The sequence below is a fragment of the Lathyrus oleraceus genome, chromosome 3 (genome assembly GCF_024323335.1).
Source record: "Lathyrus oleraceus cultivar Zhongwan6 chromosome 3, CAAS_Psat_ZW6_1.0, whole genome shotgun sequence".
Lineage (NCBI taxonomy): Eukaryota > Viridiplantae > Streptophyta > Magnoliopsida > Fabales > Fabaceae > Lathyrus > Lathyrus oleraceus.
This window is the reverse complement of record NC_066581.1, coordinates 188,752,585-188,769,760: the sequence shown is the minus strand read 5'-3', so window position 1 is coordinate 188,769,760 and position 17,176 is coordinate 188,752,585. Positions and strand designations below refer to the sequence as shown.

At 39.0% G+C, this 17,176-nt stretch overlaps 1 protein-coding gene across 1 annotated transcript; it reads right to left on the bottom strand.

Annotated features, from left to right (window-relative positions):
* Positions 1-15,975: 15,975 nt before the first annotated feature.
* LOC127130347 (uncharacterized) lies at positions 15,976-16,782 on the bottom strand. Its single transcript, XM_051059372.1, has one exon. The coding sequence runs from the start codon at positions 16,780-16,782 to the stop codon at positions 15,976-15,978; it is 807 nt and encodes a 268-aa protein (XP_050915329.1).
* Between the last annotated feature and the right edge of the window lie 394 nt (positions 16,783-17,176).

Below are 17,176 nucleotides of genomic sequence, written 5' to 3'. Positions count from 1 at the left end.
CCAAGGTTTTTGATGGTGGGGCCTTAATGCTTGCAACGATGGATGGTGAAAACTTCACTTCCCTGGTGAACTCAGACGCAGTTAAAAAATACTTCGCATGAAATAGACCCGCTGGACAATAAAAAGAGTAGCCCAGGCAAAAATGGGCATCCCGGCGAACCAAGAAAATGAAAAAGGTTCGGGCAAAAATTAGGGATTAAAAGTGAAAAGATTGTACACCCGGTAAGTTGAAAACCTGAAAAGGCAACTTAGGCAAAAATGGGTATCCCGGTGGATTGAAAACCCGAAAAGGGTGATCCAGGCAAAAGTTAGGGATTAAGCGAATGACTGCGATCTGAGTAGTTCTGAATCTCATCTCGTGTTAATAACTGGAAACTTTTGAAGGATAGGAAACAGTCCAATCACTCTTTCAGAAAGCTGATCATCTGGAGGATCTTGAAGACGAGCAAGTCATAGCAGAATTGGAACCCAATAGAAATCCATTTCACATTGCCATTAGATTAGTGTCTGTTTTTATCTGTTGTGCAATTACCTCTTTCCAGGGATTGCTTCCTGATGTAAATGCCTATTCAGAGGCCGTTCAATCAATAAATTCAGTATATCTCCGTTTTCATTTTCATTTTTCTGTTTTGTTTGCAAAAATGACGTCCGAATTGTTTGATAAACATTGCATCATGACACATAAGAGCTTTACAGGTACATGCTTAATAAACATTTAAAATTGTTGTAAATTTTAAGTGCTTTGGATTGTCTATTCAGAACAGGTACCCTCGGGGCATTTCCTTAAAATCCCCTGCAGATGATCGGGAATGTTTTCCCCCAACAGACGAATTCGGTATCTTATCCATGCAGAGCTGAAAAGAGCGTTGGATTCTTCAATCCCTAACAGGTTCTTACCACTGTACCTCCCCCTAAGCGGTGGTTTCAGATTATACACTCCCCAGTAGAGTTGACAGTGTCAGACTATATACCCCCAGCGGAGTTGACAGTGCCAGACTATATCTTCCCTGCAGAAGCGGCTGCTCCTCAGAGTTCGAGGCCAGATCGATAATCCCAATGCCATATCCATGGTTTCTTTCCTTGAAGCAGAATCTCGGTACCGTATCGATATTTGCTTCCCTTGCTGAGTCATCTCTCGCAAATCGTGGTTGCCAGAACTACTATCGCTTTCCCTAACAACAGGTTTTCAGTGTTGTTCTCTCCTCAGTCAGAATCTCGGTATTTCGTCATTACTAGAACACCGTGTGGCAGGTCATTTCCCCATAGAATTCTTTGCCCTACGCATCTCCAGCAGCCTTGCCAGGGTCCAGAAGATGGTGATCATTTCCCCAGCAAATCCCCTTGCCTCAGCTTGACATTCTACCCAGCATTTCGCATCCCTGCATGTAGAATCATATTGCATTGCATCCTCCCAAATCGCGTAGCATTTCCATTTTTATAGAGCATTACGCCATTGAAAAATTCAAACATGCGCATGTAAGTATAAAACATTCTCGGTATCCCAAGTGATAAGCCAGAAGTTGTTTCCAGTACTCAGACTGAAGATTGTTCATGACTTACCTTTGTTATCCCCAGCAAGTGTCATTGGCCCATGCGCCGCCTCTATTATTGTTCCCTATTTCTGCCGATGCTGACAGGCATGAAGTTTCCGGTATTCAGACCGAAGTGGCGTTCAGGCCAGTTTTCCGATGTTCAGATCGAAGAAGTTTCCGACGTTCAGGTCGATGCAACTTGTGGCGTTCAGGCCAGTTTTCCGATGTTCTGATCGAAGAAGTTTCCGACGTTCAGGTCGATGCAACTTCTGGCGTTCAGGCCAGTTTTCCGATGTTCAGATCGAAGAAGTTTCCGACGTTCAGGTCGATGCAACTTGTGGCGTTCAGGCCAATTTTCCGATGTTCAGATCGAAGAAGTTTGTTCAGGTCGATGCAACTTGTGGCGTTCAGGCCAGTTTTCCGATGTTCAGATCGAAGAAGTTTCCGACGTTCAGGTCGATGCAACTTGTGGCGTTCAGGCCAGTTTTCCGATGTTCAGATCGAATAAGTTTCCGACATTCAGGTCGGTGCAACTTGTGGCATTCAGGCCAGCCTCTCGGTGTTCAGACTGATATTAATAATCTCATATCTTCCGATGTTCAGATCGAAGTCATTTCCAGTATTCAGACTGATGAGCAGCATTCAGGCCATGGTTATTTCTGTGTTACCATTTATTTTGGTATCCAGGTTAACATTCTTTTTCGGTATTCAGACTGACTCTCACCGTACCATACGGATTCTTCTTTCAAGACCACCTCTTTGCCGATTCTGACAGGCATTGTTGCTTCACTTCACTTCAGTGTAAATCTTCGGGCTTTTATTGTATTCAATCCCTTGATACCTCGAAAGCATGAAAGTCGTTGCTATCTTCTTTCCAGGTCTCCAGTTGATTGAATAGGGGCAGCTGTAATACCCCAAAATTTACCCTTCATTTTTTCTGGAAAAAAAATGCAAAAAAAACGAAAAACGAAAAAAAAAATTAATTAAATAAATAAATAATTAAATAAATAAATAAATAAAAGAAAACTTGGACCTCTCTCAAAAGCCCACTAAGCTACCAATATTAGGCTATAAATACTAGAGTTTCAGTGAAACAAATATTCACATTCTATTCTTATTACCCTGTCTGGGAAAAAGATAGTGAGAGAAGAACCCTGGGGAAAAAGATAGTGAGAGAAAAGCTAACAGAGTTCAGAGCAACCTCCAGGCAACTCTGAAAGGTTCATTCTGACTCACACACTTTCAGCTCAAGTAAACCCTAAAGATTGTTTTGTAAACCTCACGGGTGCAACTCAATTTCAATCAAGCTCTCCAATCAGGTTTGCCATATTCCCATTATTTTACTCCTTCAATTTGAATGTTCTAAATGTGTGATGTATTATGTATGAATGTATAAATAATGCCTTGAATGCTTAATCGTTTAATTTCTGAAGTGTATGCCACAGGGTTTGAGGTTTCTGAAACCATACTGTTATCCATGAAAAACCATACTATTTTGCTCTAATCTGATTTACGTTTGTCATAGTATGTTTTCTCCTAATCCTTATCTTGTTTCACTAACCCTTTTGTTGAGTTTTTGTGAAGGCTCACATGACTTTTGCAGGGATAGCTCGCTGGATATTCCACTTTGCTTGTGGGATACCATTTGGGAGATTTATTCTGATTGCCTTGTGGGCACATTTACTTTATACATGTTTGTTTTGTATGTGTTCGTATCCCCGCAGGTAGAGCGGTTCCTTCGTCAAGGACTGCCTTTTTGCATGAGCATCCCAAACCTTAACCCTTCATTGATTTTTCTTCTCCTAAACACACGTTTACTCCTTCTACTATAGGTGAGTAAGTCTCCAAAGGTCGAGCATCCGGTAGATTGCGTAGTAACATCGTTCGTCCAAAACCCAATCCATAACCCCATAGTTAGCCGAACTACGGCCTGCTCTGATTCTCATTCCAGATGAGATACGTAGGCATAAGACATGATGTCTTAGCGAGCACAATTACCCTTAACCCCTAGGTAGTCGAGCTACGAAGACTCTGATTCTCATATTCATATGAGATACGTATGCAGTGGATGCGACATCCGCGCGATTCATTTTCATTTAACCCCTTTTTTGGTAAACAGGACAAGATAAACTCACACCCTTTAGACAAGAACTACAAAAGTGGATCCCGTAGAGTACTACAGATGCGTAGGGGTGCTAATACCTTCCCTTCGCATAACCGACTCCCGAACCCAAGATTTGGTTGCGAGACCCCGTCTTGTCCTTTCCTTTTTCCAGGTTTACTTCGAGCGTTTCCTTTCCCTCCTTTGGGACAAATAACGCACGGTGGCGACTCTTCTGTCATTTTCTTTTGCCGGTTGTTTTTTCGCACACTGTATTTTTCAGGTTGCGACAGATATGGCTAAAGTGAACAAAGTAAAAATGGCATTAAAGTAAATAAATTGAATGGTATGAATAATGACAAATGAAATAAGACTTGATATTAAAGTGCATAAACGTAAATGGCTTGAAATTAAATGTTAGTTGTTAGTTGATTAGAAGTTAGTATTGCTTTTGCTTTTGTTTTGTTTAAGTCATTCTTTGGAGAACACTCAACCACTTATCACAAGCATGGATCCTTGAACCAAGACATCTTCCAAAGAAAGGAAAAAAGGCCAAGTTTCCACACAATACCATGAGAGAGGGGAGACTTACAATCTCAATTACTAGAATGATATGCCTTTTGTGTCAACAATTTAGCGCTATATTAAGCAATCTTAATTGGACTTATGTAAAAGTCACAACTATTTGGGGAGGCAATAGAAATTTTAGTGTTAATGCATGTTAGAGACATGGTATGATGAACCATGCTCCTAAAACATACCACACATAAAAAGAATATGCAAAAGGGGTGGACCTAATCTCATTCACACTCATGTTGATTTTTCAATCAACTAGCCTTAGGATACGGAGATATCATAGGTCCATGACATGAATGAAAAGAGAATGTGATCAAGATGAAGGGGTAAAGGAAATGGAATCAACACAAATTGGTCAAAGGAGGACTTTTATCAAATTAAAATTATTCATTCATTTTGGGAGATGAAATATATATTTCATCAATCCCCTAAATCCAATGATTTTAACTCAATAAAGTCAAATCAACCTTGACCAAGGCCGAACAGCATAACTCAAACTCAACAAGTCAATATCAAAAGCTCTACACAATTTATTTTGCACTTAAATAATGAAAATCAACTAAAATATGCATTAAATTAAATTATGGTTTGTCAAATTCCTAAAACCTCATCAAAACACCAAAGAAATGACCATGAGATTTATCATAGGTCAAACAAGGGCAAATGACCTTGGAGAAAAAATTTCATAATTTTTGGAAACTTAAAAGTATTTTTAAACAATTAAAAATATTTACAAAATTAATTAAATCATGAAAAATATTAATAATGATCCAAAAAATAATTTTAATTCAGGAAATTGAAGAGGAATTTATTTAAATTTTTTTGGTAAAACTCTCATATTTTTTGGATCAATATTAAAATTAGTATGAATTAATGAAAATAAAACAAATAAAATGAAAATCAGAAAATAAGAAAAAACATGAACCACTTGATCTCCCTCATTAATTGAGGTGGCAAATCAAGTGTCTGCTAGCGCACTTTCCATCATAATCACGAGTCAATGTGTATCACAAGTGGTAATCCAAACCAACTCACGAGATTAGATGAATTCAAATGGATCATGTGGCTCTGATGACTGTCAACTCACCACCGGAGCCAAAGCTTCGGTCTTCTTCTCCAGTGAGCTTCACCGGATTGGTTCAGTCACAACCATCACCAAAATTAAAAACAAAGACATGAATTTAAAGTAAAAATGCCACTGAGCTCGAATCTGACCTTAATTTATCCTAACTCCAAGTATATTGAGAGATACAAGGAGTTGAAATTTGAGGTGCACGATCTGAGTTGCTTCGATTTGACCTCAAAGCAGCTCAATCTTGTTGCCTACATTGGTAGGACTTCAGACAACCAAGGATCCAAGAGAATTATGGAGAATTGAGTGAGAATCGAAGAGATGAAATTTAATGGAAAATACCTTCAATGCAGGTTTGAATTCGATTGATCTTGCTCTTGCTTATGCTTGATCTTGCTCAGGACACTTGGAGGAGTAGAATTGAATGATCAAAAGGTTCAGGATCCTTGGAGATTTGAATCTCAAAACAGTGAGATTCAAACTCAATTTCCAATGGAAACTATCAAGATTATCCTCTGAAATGGAAGGGTTTGAAGGTTTGGAAGCAAAACTGGTGCGCAGGGTCCATAATTTTGAGCATAGAGGGCTTTATTTATAGCCAAATGGTTTGATATTTGCACACTTGAAATGGAATCCAAAGATAGCAATGTGTAATGCATGAGTGCATGGGCGTGTACATGCCCATGAAATCACTTCTTATGATCTATAATTGAGTAAAAGCAATGATGAGATCATGTTGGAATGCTAGGCAATGATGTATGGAAGTTTCAAGTTCAATTTATGCCAAAGGATCCTTCATGTTCAAGCTATGTGCAGCTCATCCAAATCTTGTCCAAAATGGATGAAATTGGACTTTTTGGAAAGGTTAGATCAAGAGGAGCAACTTTCATGTTGGACACTTTTTTATTTGAATCTTGGATCATGATTAATTTTGAGGTGGAAGTTGCAAAAATCAAACATGTCAACAAAATTTCTAAGTGGCAAGCCATATGTTCACTTATTCCACCTTGGTAACTTTTTGTGTGAGCTTCAAATGAGAAAATACTTCATAAAAGTTGTATCTCTCTCGAATTCCTTCAAAATGGTCACAAATTTGACCTCATTTGGATTTAATATGAAGGAGTTATGCATTTTTGAAGTTGAGGAAAATCACTTGCTCAATGGCATTGGTCAAAAATGACCTATAATGTATCCTCATATCACATGCATATAAAAGTTGAATTTTCTTTTCCTCTGTTAGTACCTTAGGATTGGCATTAATTTTGTAAAACAAATAATGTAATCACCTCTGTTGTTTTAATATGTTGGGTTGAAGAAGTTCAACATCAGGACTAACATGTCATGTAAGATGTCACGACATCGTGACTGTGACATCGCGCATATGTATAAAACTGAATTAGTTAATTCTGGTATGCGTTAACTGATTTAATATTCTGGGATTAGTCAGAATCCTATGTGGCATTATTTGTGGAGATCTTGAAGACTCAATCAGAATATTTGGTGAATATACAGCTTCTAAATATGGAGATATTTTAGGATATTTTAGGAACTAAAAGATTGAAGAACTTGATTGTAGCAGAAGTTTTCTGCTAGCTTTGTAACAGCAAAGGAGAAGTTTGCTGTAATTTTTGAAGGCCTAAATCCAGTTGGGTGTTTAGGTTATAAATAGCAGATTGTAACCTAGGTTTTGTAAGCCTCAAATAATGTAAAATTAGGGGTGTGTGCGCGGTAAACCTCCCAACCTGTGGGAAGGTTACCAGGTGTTTCTCAGTGCTCGAAAGCATGAGATTATTTGTAACTCAAAGCCTGTAGGTAAGAGTTGTTATGGTCTTGAACGAAGTTGTGAAGCAAGTTCAAGGTGTTTAGCATTACATTGTAATTGTAGTGATAGGAATGGAAACTGGAGGTTTCTATCTAGGAGTTCCTAGGTATAGATTGCATTGGGTAGGGATTAAGTGAAGAGTTGTAAACGGGGGAGTTTAACTCTGAATTAATACTGCTGATAGTGGATCTTCTTCCTGGCTTGGTATGCCCCCAGAGTAGGTAATGTTGTACCGAACTGGGTTAACAATTACTTGTGTTTTTACCTTCTACACGTTACAATCCTGTCAGTTATAACTCAGTATGTATTTCAGTCTGTTTATTAAGGGAATAACTGACCTGGCACATAGCCTATTGTCTGAATGCCAAACAGAATGTTATGACATTCATCATTGACAATTGATACTGAAGTATAGACTGGTTGGTCTTTTACAGTACAACAAATTGTAATGCTGGAACAGGTGATGTTCAAATCATTGTTGAGACATCATGATGATAACTGTGCAGACTCAACAGAAGTAAGTGCTATGTTTGATCTCTTTTGTGACTTTGTACCAGATGGACAAAACTGGGTGTTCTTCCATTCTATGGTGATATAGTAGCAGATGTCGTGACATCTGTGAATGTGTGCATATTAGTAATAGGTTTTAATTTGTATAACTGTCTTGCTGTATTAATAACAATTTTGGATCAGATGTCATGACTTGGAGTAGAACATCTAAACTCTGACTACACCAGAATTTCAATTGGTATCAAAGCAGGCATCCTGTTCTGTTTCTGGATGAGATCCATGGGTGATACTTTCTGGTATCTTGCAAGGAGTTATGTTAGTACTGATGTTGGAACCTATGGAAGGTTCTGTGATTTCCCTGAATGGTCCCTTGAAGTAGGTGGATGGACTATTCATGACAGAAACTGTGTGTACCTGTCTCTAGAGGTTGGCAATTGGCCTTTGTGTGAGACATCTGTGCTAGTATTGAATCATATTCAAACTTAGTATGTTCTTGGAGGCTGATCTGGTGAAGTGTGTGGTCATAGGATGAGTTGTATTATGATTTCCGCTGCATAATACTTGGCAAAACTCAAACTCTGATGTAGTTTCCCCTCATGTGGATGAAAGGCTGTTGTATTTAAGATTTCATCATAATCTACTGAAGATGTCAAAGATACTTGAGTCTCCTCAAGTCCACTCATCATGACGTGCTCACTTCAGGATGGTAAGAATCACCTGATCACTGATTCTTTTACTCTCTTAGGTAGTGTATATGAAGACCTTGAAGACTTTCAAGGAGGGTTTGTTCCAAGGAGGTGGAACTAATGTTCTGTGTGTTGTTAGAACATGTTGTTCAACAAGTATGCAGCTACTGGTTGAAGAGCAGATGTTTTTAGGTGTCAAACAAAGGGATACTTATGTTTGAAACCTACTTCTGACCTGGAAGAGGAGACATCTGTGAGTGCTAAGTTGACAAGGGTAGGATCAACTGTGTGTGTGCTCAAGAAGGTCATTTTTAGACGTCTGATCTCTAGAAGTGGAGCTGGTTGAGATGTGACATTGTGCAATTTCCTGCTGTCTGTCTTATTCCTGTAGATTGATCAGGGTTGGATAGTTGTTCCCTGAAGTACTATGTTGTGTTGGAAGACAAGTCCCCTGGATGCTAGAAGTCAATAATGGGGTAACCTGATTGCTATTTCATTTAAGAGGATTGGGACCATGAATCTTGTTATTCAAACACCATGCTCAGAAGTGACAGTTCCTTCAAGGAGTGAGAATATGAAGATTCAGAGGTTGGTTGAGGTAGTATGCTCTAGCAATGCATATCCACTATTGACTGGTGTTGCTTTTTCACTAGTACTTATGGTCAGCTGGAGTCTGATTGGTGTGATTAGAGTATGTATAGGTATAACTCATAGAGTTAGTTGCCACTGGTAGGGATGGTGTATGTCATGTTGAGATATTTGTGTATAATGCATGGATATTGGTGTGGAGTTTTCATGATTGTTAATTTGAGGGGGAGTTTTGGTTAACCTCCTCACGTTTGGTCAGCCTAAGGTCTGGTTGGCTGTTGACCTGTGTCACATGGGCTCTGGTTGTTGTGTGACACATTTGCAAGGAAGGATTCATCTCTCTCATTCCTAAGGGTGAATCTAATCTGGAAAGATTCTCAAAACGGTTGAGGTGCTTGCAAGCAGAAGACGTTGACACAAGAAGAGTATTTTCAAAGTACTCTTATGGTGGAAGTATCTGAAAGGAAAATTGGGAAAGGATTTAAGATCAATGTCTACTTGTGCCAAGTGCAAGTACTTAATTGATTATCCTTGGAACTCAAGATGACTGATGTTCTTAAAGATGTTGGAACATCTCGTCTTCAAGACCCTGTGCAGAATCACAGGAAGGATAGTACATTAGTTTATGATTTATCACTTTGGTGGCAGCAAAAGCATATGATCTTTGAAAAGGTTTCCTGGCAAGAAGCATGTTCAGCCTTGGTATGTACAAGAAGAAGAAAACATCATAGTCCTAATGGTGGTTACTTGGATCAGTTTACTTCTGATCTAGGTAAGGAAGTGCATTGGCTAATGCACACTGTGGAGTTAAGAACAAGTGGCACCATTCTTGACATCATGGAAACAACCTTGCTTTAGGAAGTGGAATCCTTGGTATAACTGAAGGGTTAGTTTCTAACTGGTCCTTCTGAAGACTCATGCATCAGAGTGTCTGATGTCTTTGGAGAAGAAGCAGGGATTCATCAAGGTGTGAGCTTGGATGACTTAACTGCAAACCTGCAGGATAGAGGTTGTTTACTCAAACTTGGTTCCACAATCAAGTCTATGAGAGGTTGAACTCTTGTTCTGTGAAGGGAGGAAGTTCTTTCAAGTGGCAGAAGAAGGAGCTGAATTCAACAGCTAGATGTTAAAACACAATGTTGTGACATTTGGTTCAACATCAGAATCTTAGTTGGTGAAGTGGCACATCAACTTAAGATAGAAGGGTCTACAGAGTTGTAGATTGGGTACTTCAAAAAGATCGTTCTCATTGCAGTTCTTTGGAGTTACTGGATGGAGAGGATGTTACATGTTCATGTCTTAGAGAATCTAAGTTTTGTTTAACATGTAGCTTGAAGTTCAAGTCTCACTTGGAAGGTCAGAATATCTTTGGGAGAAGTCTGATAAACGTGGAAAGGTCAAAAAGTGGCATTTGACTTTGTCATATGAAGATTCATGAAGGAGGTAATCAACCAGTGGCATTTGATCTATCTCAGAAGTGAGTTCGAAGAATCAAGATAATCAACATGGCAGCTGATTATTCTTAAGGAAAGTCTGAGACAAATTACTTTTGAGCAGAAAAGTAGTAAGTTGAAGACAAAAAGAGGTGTTTTCTATTCATCTCTTGGAGCTTGTGGTAGGAGTTCTGAGCTATCTATGGAAGATTATCTCTTGTAATGGGATGAGAATGTATATGTCCCAATTTGTGTCTGGTTTCTTTTGGATCAAGCTGGTGACTCAGTGATATTTGAAGATTATCAGATGGTGTTTTTAGTTATGTGTGAAGGATGTCCTAACTTATGTTAGAACATTTGGTGAAGTGGTTTTCTGTTTTGGTTAGAAGAGAGATTGACACAGAGTGTGGATGTGTTCAGCCAAGAGGGTTGAACAGAGGGTGTGCTCTTGAAGACATGAAGATGCGTCTTATGTTTTCCATTCATCAAGTTGTCTGGGTTCTCTTTGAATCAGGAAGTATGTGAAGGTCCAACTTTGGGGTGTTGGATATGTTCATATGTGATCTCTAAGTTTCAAGAGGAGAGTTGGTTGTTCATGACAGGGGGAGAAGAAGCACCTCTGTGCATTGTGCATTTGTGTGTCTTACTAGTTGCATCCATAACTAGTAATTCTGTTGTTTGTTGCACAGATTTAGGGGGAGGAGAAGTACCCTTGTGCATATGTGTATTACTAGTAGTTATATATCTAGTAATTGTTATTGCTTATGCTGCTGTTTAAACTTCTGATAAGTTGTTTAACTGCTGGTAGTTTACCTTGTGAACAAAAAGGACAGATATATGTTTTAGCCAAAATTTGCCAAAGGGGGAGTTTGTTGATTCTAAGTGTTGGCAACAATTTTGGTAAAACAAAGAGTGTTCACAAGATGTCATATGTGATGTCTTAACATAAGATATCCTATGTACCTGCTGGAGTTCTAGAACATGTGCAAGCAGGATTGTTTCAGAATGTCATAGACAAGGTCATGGCATCTGATATGATATGTACCTGCTGGAGTTCAAAAACATGTTCATGCATGGTGCTAGATGTCAAGCTACCACAGGAGGTGAGAAAGTGGTTTTAGGAAATGGTGATAGGGAGAATACATGAAGAATGCAGACAAAAGTCGTGTCGAATGTTAAGACATCGCATGCAACGTGTCTGACAGCATTTATGGAATAGTCTACACGCATTGAAACTGTTGTTTCTGAAAAGAAACAGTCAAGAGCTATAAAAGGTATTCAAAGATATTCTGGGATATTGGTGGTGATTCTCTAACTGATTCTCAGTAAATATTTATGGATCTTGACCAAGTATTTACTCCTACCGTTAATTCCTAAGCACGGTCTGGCCTCTTTAAAGGATGTATCAGCACTCCTCTTCTCACAAGAGCGACATTCCATTCCCTCTAAACCATGGGATTTGTTAAGATTTGGGCATACTGCGCCTGGATCTGGTTTTGTGAAGGTTTCATTTATAAATTTTTAGCTAAAAAAAGGGAGAGAAACATTGTCCTGAGGATGTACCAGAAGTAAGCAAAATGTGGTAGCAAGGAGAAGTTGGTTTCAGGCACAAAAGTCACTAACTAGGTATATCACTTGTGACTTGTGATCTGAGTTAAGAGGATAGTTATGTCTTGTGATCTGAGTTACATTATCTATGTACTCAGCATTACATATTCTTCAGGAAGCTCTAGGGTTGAGGGGAAGGGTTGTGATGCAGTTGATTCTTGTACAGCTTCTTCTTCATGTACACCAAAGTTGGTGTTGGTGATGGTACTGACAATGACAAAGAGGAAGTGCAGACCCATATTGGGATGTGGTGTCTAGTGTAATGTTTATTTGTTTTAGCTAAAATTTGCCAAAGGGGGAGATTGTTAGTACCTTAGAATTAACATTAATTTTGTAAAACAAATAATGTAATCACCTCTGTTGTTTTAATATGTTGGGTTGAAGAAGTTCAACATCTGGACCAACATGTCATGTAAGATGTCATGACATCGTGACTGTGACATCGTGCATGTGTATAAAACTGAATTAGTTAATTCTGGTATGTGTTAACTGATTTAATATTCTGGGATTAGTCAGAATCCTATGTGGCGTTATTTGTGGAGATCTTGAAGACTCAATCAGAATATTTGGTGAATATACAGTTTCTAAATATGGAGATATTTTCGGATATTTTAGGAACTAAAAGATTGAAGACCTTGATTGTAGCAGAAGTTTTATGCTAGCTTTGTAACAGCAAAGAAGAAGTTTGCTGCGATTTCTGAAGGCCCAAGTCCAGTTGGGTGTTTAGGTTATAAATAGCAGATTGTAACCTAGGTTTTGTAAGCCTCAAATAATGTAAAATTAGGGGTGTGTGCGCGGTAAACCTCCCAACCTGTGGGAAGGTTACCAGGTGTTTCTCAGTGCTCGAAAGCATGAGATTATTTGTAACTCAAAGCCTGTAGGTAAGAGTTGTTATGGTCTTGAACGAAGCTGTGAAGCAAGTTCAAGGTGTTTAGAATTACATTGTAATTGTAGTGATAGGAATGGAAACTGGAGGTTTCTATCTAGGAGTTCCTAGGTATAGATTGCATTGGGTAGGGATTAAGTGAAGAGTTGTAAACGGGGGAGTTTAACTCTGAATTAATACTGCTGATAGTGGATCTTCTTCCTGGCTTGGTATGCCCTCAGAATAGGTAATGTTGTACCGAACTGGGTTAACAATTACTTGTGTTTTTACCTTCTGCACGTTACAATCCTATCAGTTATAACTCAGTATGTATTTCAGTCTGTTTATCAAAGGAATAACTGATCTGGCACATAGCCTACTGTCTGAATGCCAAACAGAATGTTATGACATTCATCATTGACAACTGATACTGAAGTATAGACTGATTGGTATTTTACAGTACAACAAACTGTAATGCTGGAACAGGTGATGTTCAAATCATTGTTGAGACATCATGATGATAACTGTGCAGGCTCAACATAAGTAAGTGTTATGTTTGATCTCTGCTGTGACTTTTTACCAGATGGACAGAACTGGGTGTTCTTCCATTCTATGGTGATATAGTAACAGATGTCGTGACATCTGTGAATGTGTGCATATTAGTACTAGGTTTTAATTTGTATAACTGTCTTGCTGTATTAGTAACAATGTTGGATCAGATGTCATGACTTGGAGTAGAACATCTGAACTCTGATTACACCAGAATTTCATCCTCCAAACATAAAAGTTGAAGTAGACATATTGAATTTGATTGTTAAAATTTTACATCTTTCATCTCATAAAAATCGAGCAAGTTATGGCCTTGGGATGTCGACCTTCAAATTAGGGTTTAAACAAAATGACCTATAATCTTTCACCATAAAAAATGACCTTCCAAGCAAAAATAGATCTAGACCTTAACATGAAAGTTGTTTGGAATGTCATTTAGATTAATTTTCATCTTGTAATCATGTTCATATGACAAAAATTGTAGGAGATAGGGTCTAGGGAACCCAGCTTTGATCAGATGAATTCCTCTGGTCAAACACCATCAACCAACTTGCTAGCTTGCAATTCTCTTGAATTTTGAAACTCATGGAGGATCATATATTCATAATATGATGAAATTGTAAGTATCCTTTGAATTATTTTATCAATTGTTGAAGAAGCTTAGGGAAGAAGTTACACAAGATACCTAGATGGATTAGGGTTTCCAAGGCAAACCAATTCCAAACTCTTCATGAATTCTTGATAAAAATAACATGTGAAGCTCATGGGGATCCATATATTATTTTTAGAGCCATAGTAAACCAATTATTGGTTGATCTCCTTGCATTGAGGGTCTTAAACCCCATATATGAGCTTGATGAATCAAAGGTGAGCACATGCCCTACCTACAAAAGAGTTAGTGTATACAAAGATATATTTTTGGTATTTTGGTTAGTAAAGATGATAAAATAAAAAGTATGATACAAATACATGATGCTTGGTGATCTCTCCCAATGCAAACCCAATGATTGAGGGGTAAGGAGGATGCCAATATGTGATCCCAATGCCAATGCATATCATGAGATAGCATGAGGGATCTTAGGGTCAAAATTGGGGTCTTACACCCCCACTTGAACCAAACATTATCCGTAATGTTTAATCCAAGATATATTTGGGACTCGCACAACCTCACTGCGGTGGAGGAAATTGCAACATCAGTCGTTGCATTATTGCATGCTTCCTTGACGGGCTTGCTCTATGCCTTAGCATGTTTTCTCCGCTCAGAGATCGCTGATCTACATCCACGACCATTGGTCCGGTGTCACATATGACGACCCGACACCTGTATATGTGGTGTCCTCTAGTGGAGCAACAAAATGCTTTTTCTCCTGTTCCTGCACCTCTTCCTCTTGTTGGTCACCTGCAACAAACGGGTCAACATTGTGCTCGTCCATATCGTCTTGGACGACACTCTCATATAGCCAATTGGCAGTGTTGGCAATGCTAATTCTTGCAGGGTTAGGCAAAGCCATGATAAACTGACCAAAACTCATTAAAGTATAATAATCAGAAATTTGGGATATCATACCTTGCCGAACCAATGTGTTCATGTCCAGTTTATGCTTACCTGCAACTAGTGTCTCATTTAGTGCAGCAGGGTCATAACCTAAATGGTGGGCAATCTGTGTGATTATGCCCCCGATGGAAATCCCCTTTGAGTCGCTCTGCCCACTCTACCGAGGTAGTCCGCTGCAAATGTTACAACGCTCACAACAACTCAGTTTGCCATGGCAAATAGAAAGAAAAGCTCCCTATAGGTAGCCACACCTGTACTATCACCCCTACCGAAAAGCGTAAAAGCCAATACCTTCTTAGCATACCTAAAATAGGGGTTCTGAATGCCATATGCTTTTGCCCTTTAGCCACATAATCTGATCGTCTCGTGATGGCCAACCAGAAAGTCTTAGCATCAAAGTTATCCGGTACGGCTCCGGGGCCATACAGGGGTAAGCGGAAAATCTCACCCAGCTGCTCAACTGTCAACTCGTGGTCGACATTCTATAACCTAAAATTCATCGTCCCTCCATAGTACATCTAGTTATACCCGGAGTATCCATATATAAAACAGTAGTAATCATGTCCAGCTAACCTTTCCAACATTTGGTCAATGAATGGCAACTGGAAGTGGTACTTCCTAGTCGCTATGTTTAACCTCATGTATTCAATACACATGTGCCACCCGGTAATTGTCCTTGTAGGGATTAACTGATTCTTTTCATTTCTTATTACGGTGGTCCCCCTCCTTTTTTGGGACCACATGCACCGGACTCACCCAATGGCTGTCAGAAATAGGATATATAAGGCTTGCGTCTAACAATTTCACCACCTCTTTCCGAACTACTTCTTTCATTTTTGGGTTGAGTCTTCTCTGTGGTTGGACCACCGATTTGCGGTCTTCTTCCATGAGAATTTTATGCATGCACACAGTAGGGCTAATACCTTTCAAATCCTCAACTGCCCATCCAATAACATTTTTGTATTTTTTTTAGGACTTGGATGAGCTTCTCTTTTTGGATATTCTTTAGGCTCGAATTTATGATAGTTGGGCATTTACCTTCAGAGTCGAGAAAGACATATTTGAGATTCTTAGGAAGTTATTTCAACTTCATTCCCTTCTTGGGCTTTTTATCCTCCTCACTAGTTTGAGGTAGTCGTAAATCTTCCCACCAGTGTGGTCGAGATCCTTTCCATGGGGGTTGTGCGTCCGTCAAGGCCAACACTTCGAATTCCCCATTGTCCACATCTTTATCAATGTCAAAAATGGATAAACTCAACATTTTCTCCAAAGGTAACTGTGGTGCATTCAAAGGACTTTCATACATCATCACTTGATCCAGAACCTCTATAGTATGACTGGTACAAATATCATATTTGTACTTCATGGAGTTTCGAACATCAATCTTTAATTCCTCATCATAAACATTCAGCGTCATAGTCCTTTCTTCTATGTTGATCAAGCATCTTCCTGTCTCTAAAAAGGGTATCCCAAGGATGAGAGGGATCTCTTCATCTTCAGGCATTTCTAGAATTACGAAATCCACTGGGAATACAAACCTGTCAATTTTCACCAAAACATCTTCAACAATACCATACGGTTTCTTGACCGAATGATCGGTGAATTGGAGTGTCATCCTGGTATCTTGCACAACCCCTATACCAAGCTTCTTGTAAATGGATAACGACATAAGACTCACACTTGCTCCTAGATCAATAAGATCTTTTTTGAATGACCTATCTCCAATGGTACAAGGAATAGTGATCGCTCCTCGATCTTTCTTCTTCATTGGGATCTTCATACCCTGTAAAATAACACTACAAGTTTCGGTTAGAATAATCAGGTCGGTGTCGATGGCACGCCTCTTCGAAATGATGTCCTTCATGAACTTGGCATAAGTAGGCATTTGTTCAAGTGCTTCCAAAAGCGGAATGTTAATTTATAGCTTCTTGAACAACTCTAGGAACTTCTCAAAGTTTTTCTCATGTTGCCCCTTTTGCTTGTTTCTGGTGGGAAAAGGAAGCTTAACAACCGACTTAGGCTCAGTGGCTGTTTCTTTCACTACTGGTTTTGGGGCCACCAATTCTTCCATTACAACTTCATTTTCTTTCATCTCAAGATCCACTTCGATCAATTGATCTTCCTCTCCATCCATCTCCTTAACTACTTCATCAGATTTACCACTTCTTGTTGTCACAACACTCACATTATTATGCTCTCTAGGATTTTTCATAGTTGCACTAGGTAGAGCATCTTGTGCTTGAGAACTCGAGGCTAATTGCTATGTTATTTGTCCCATC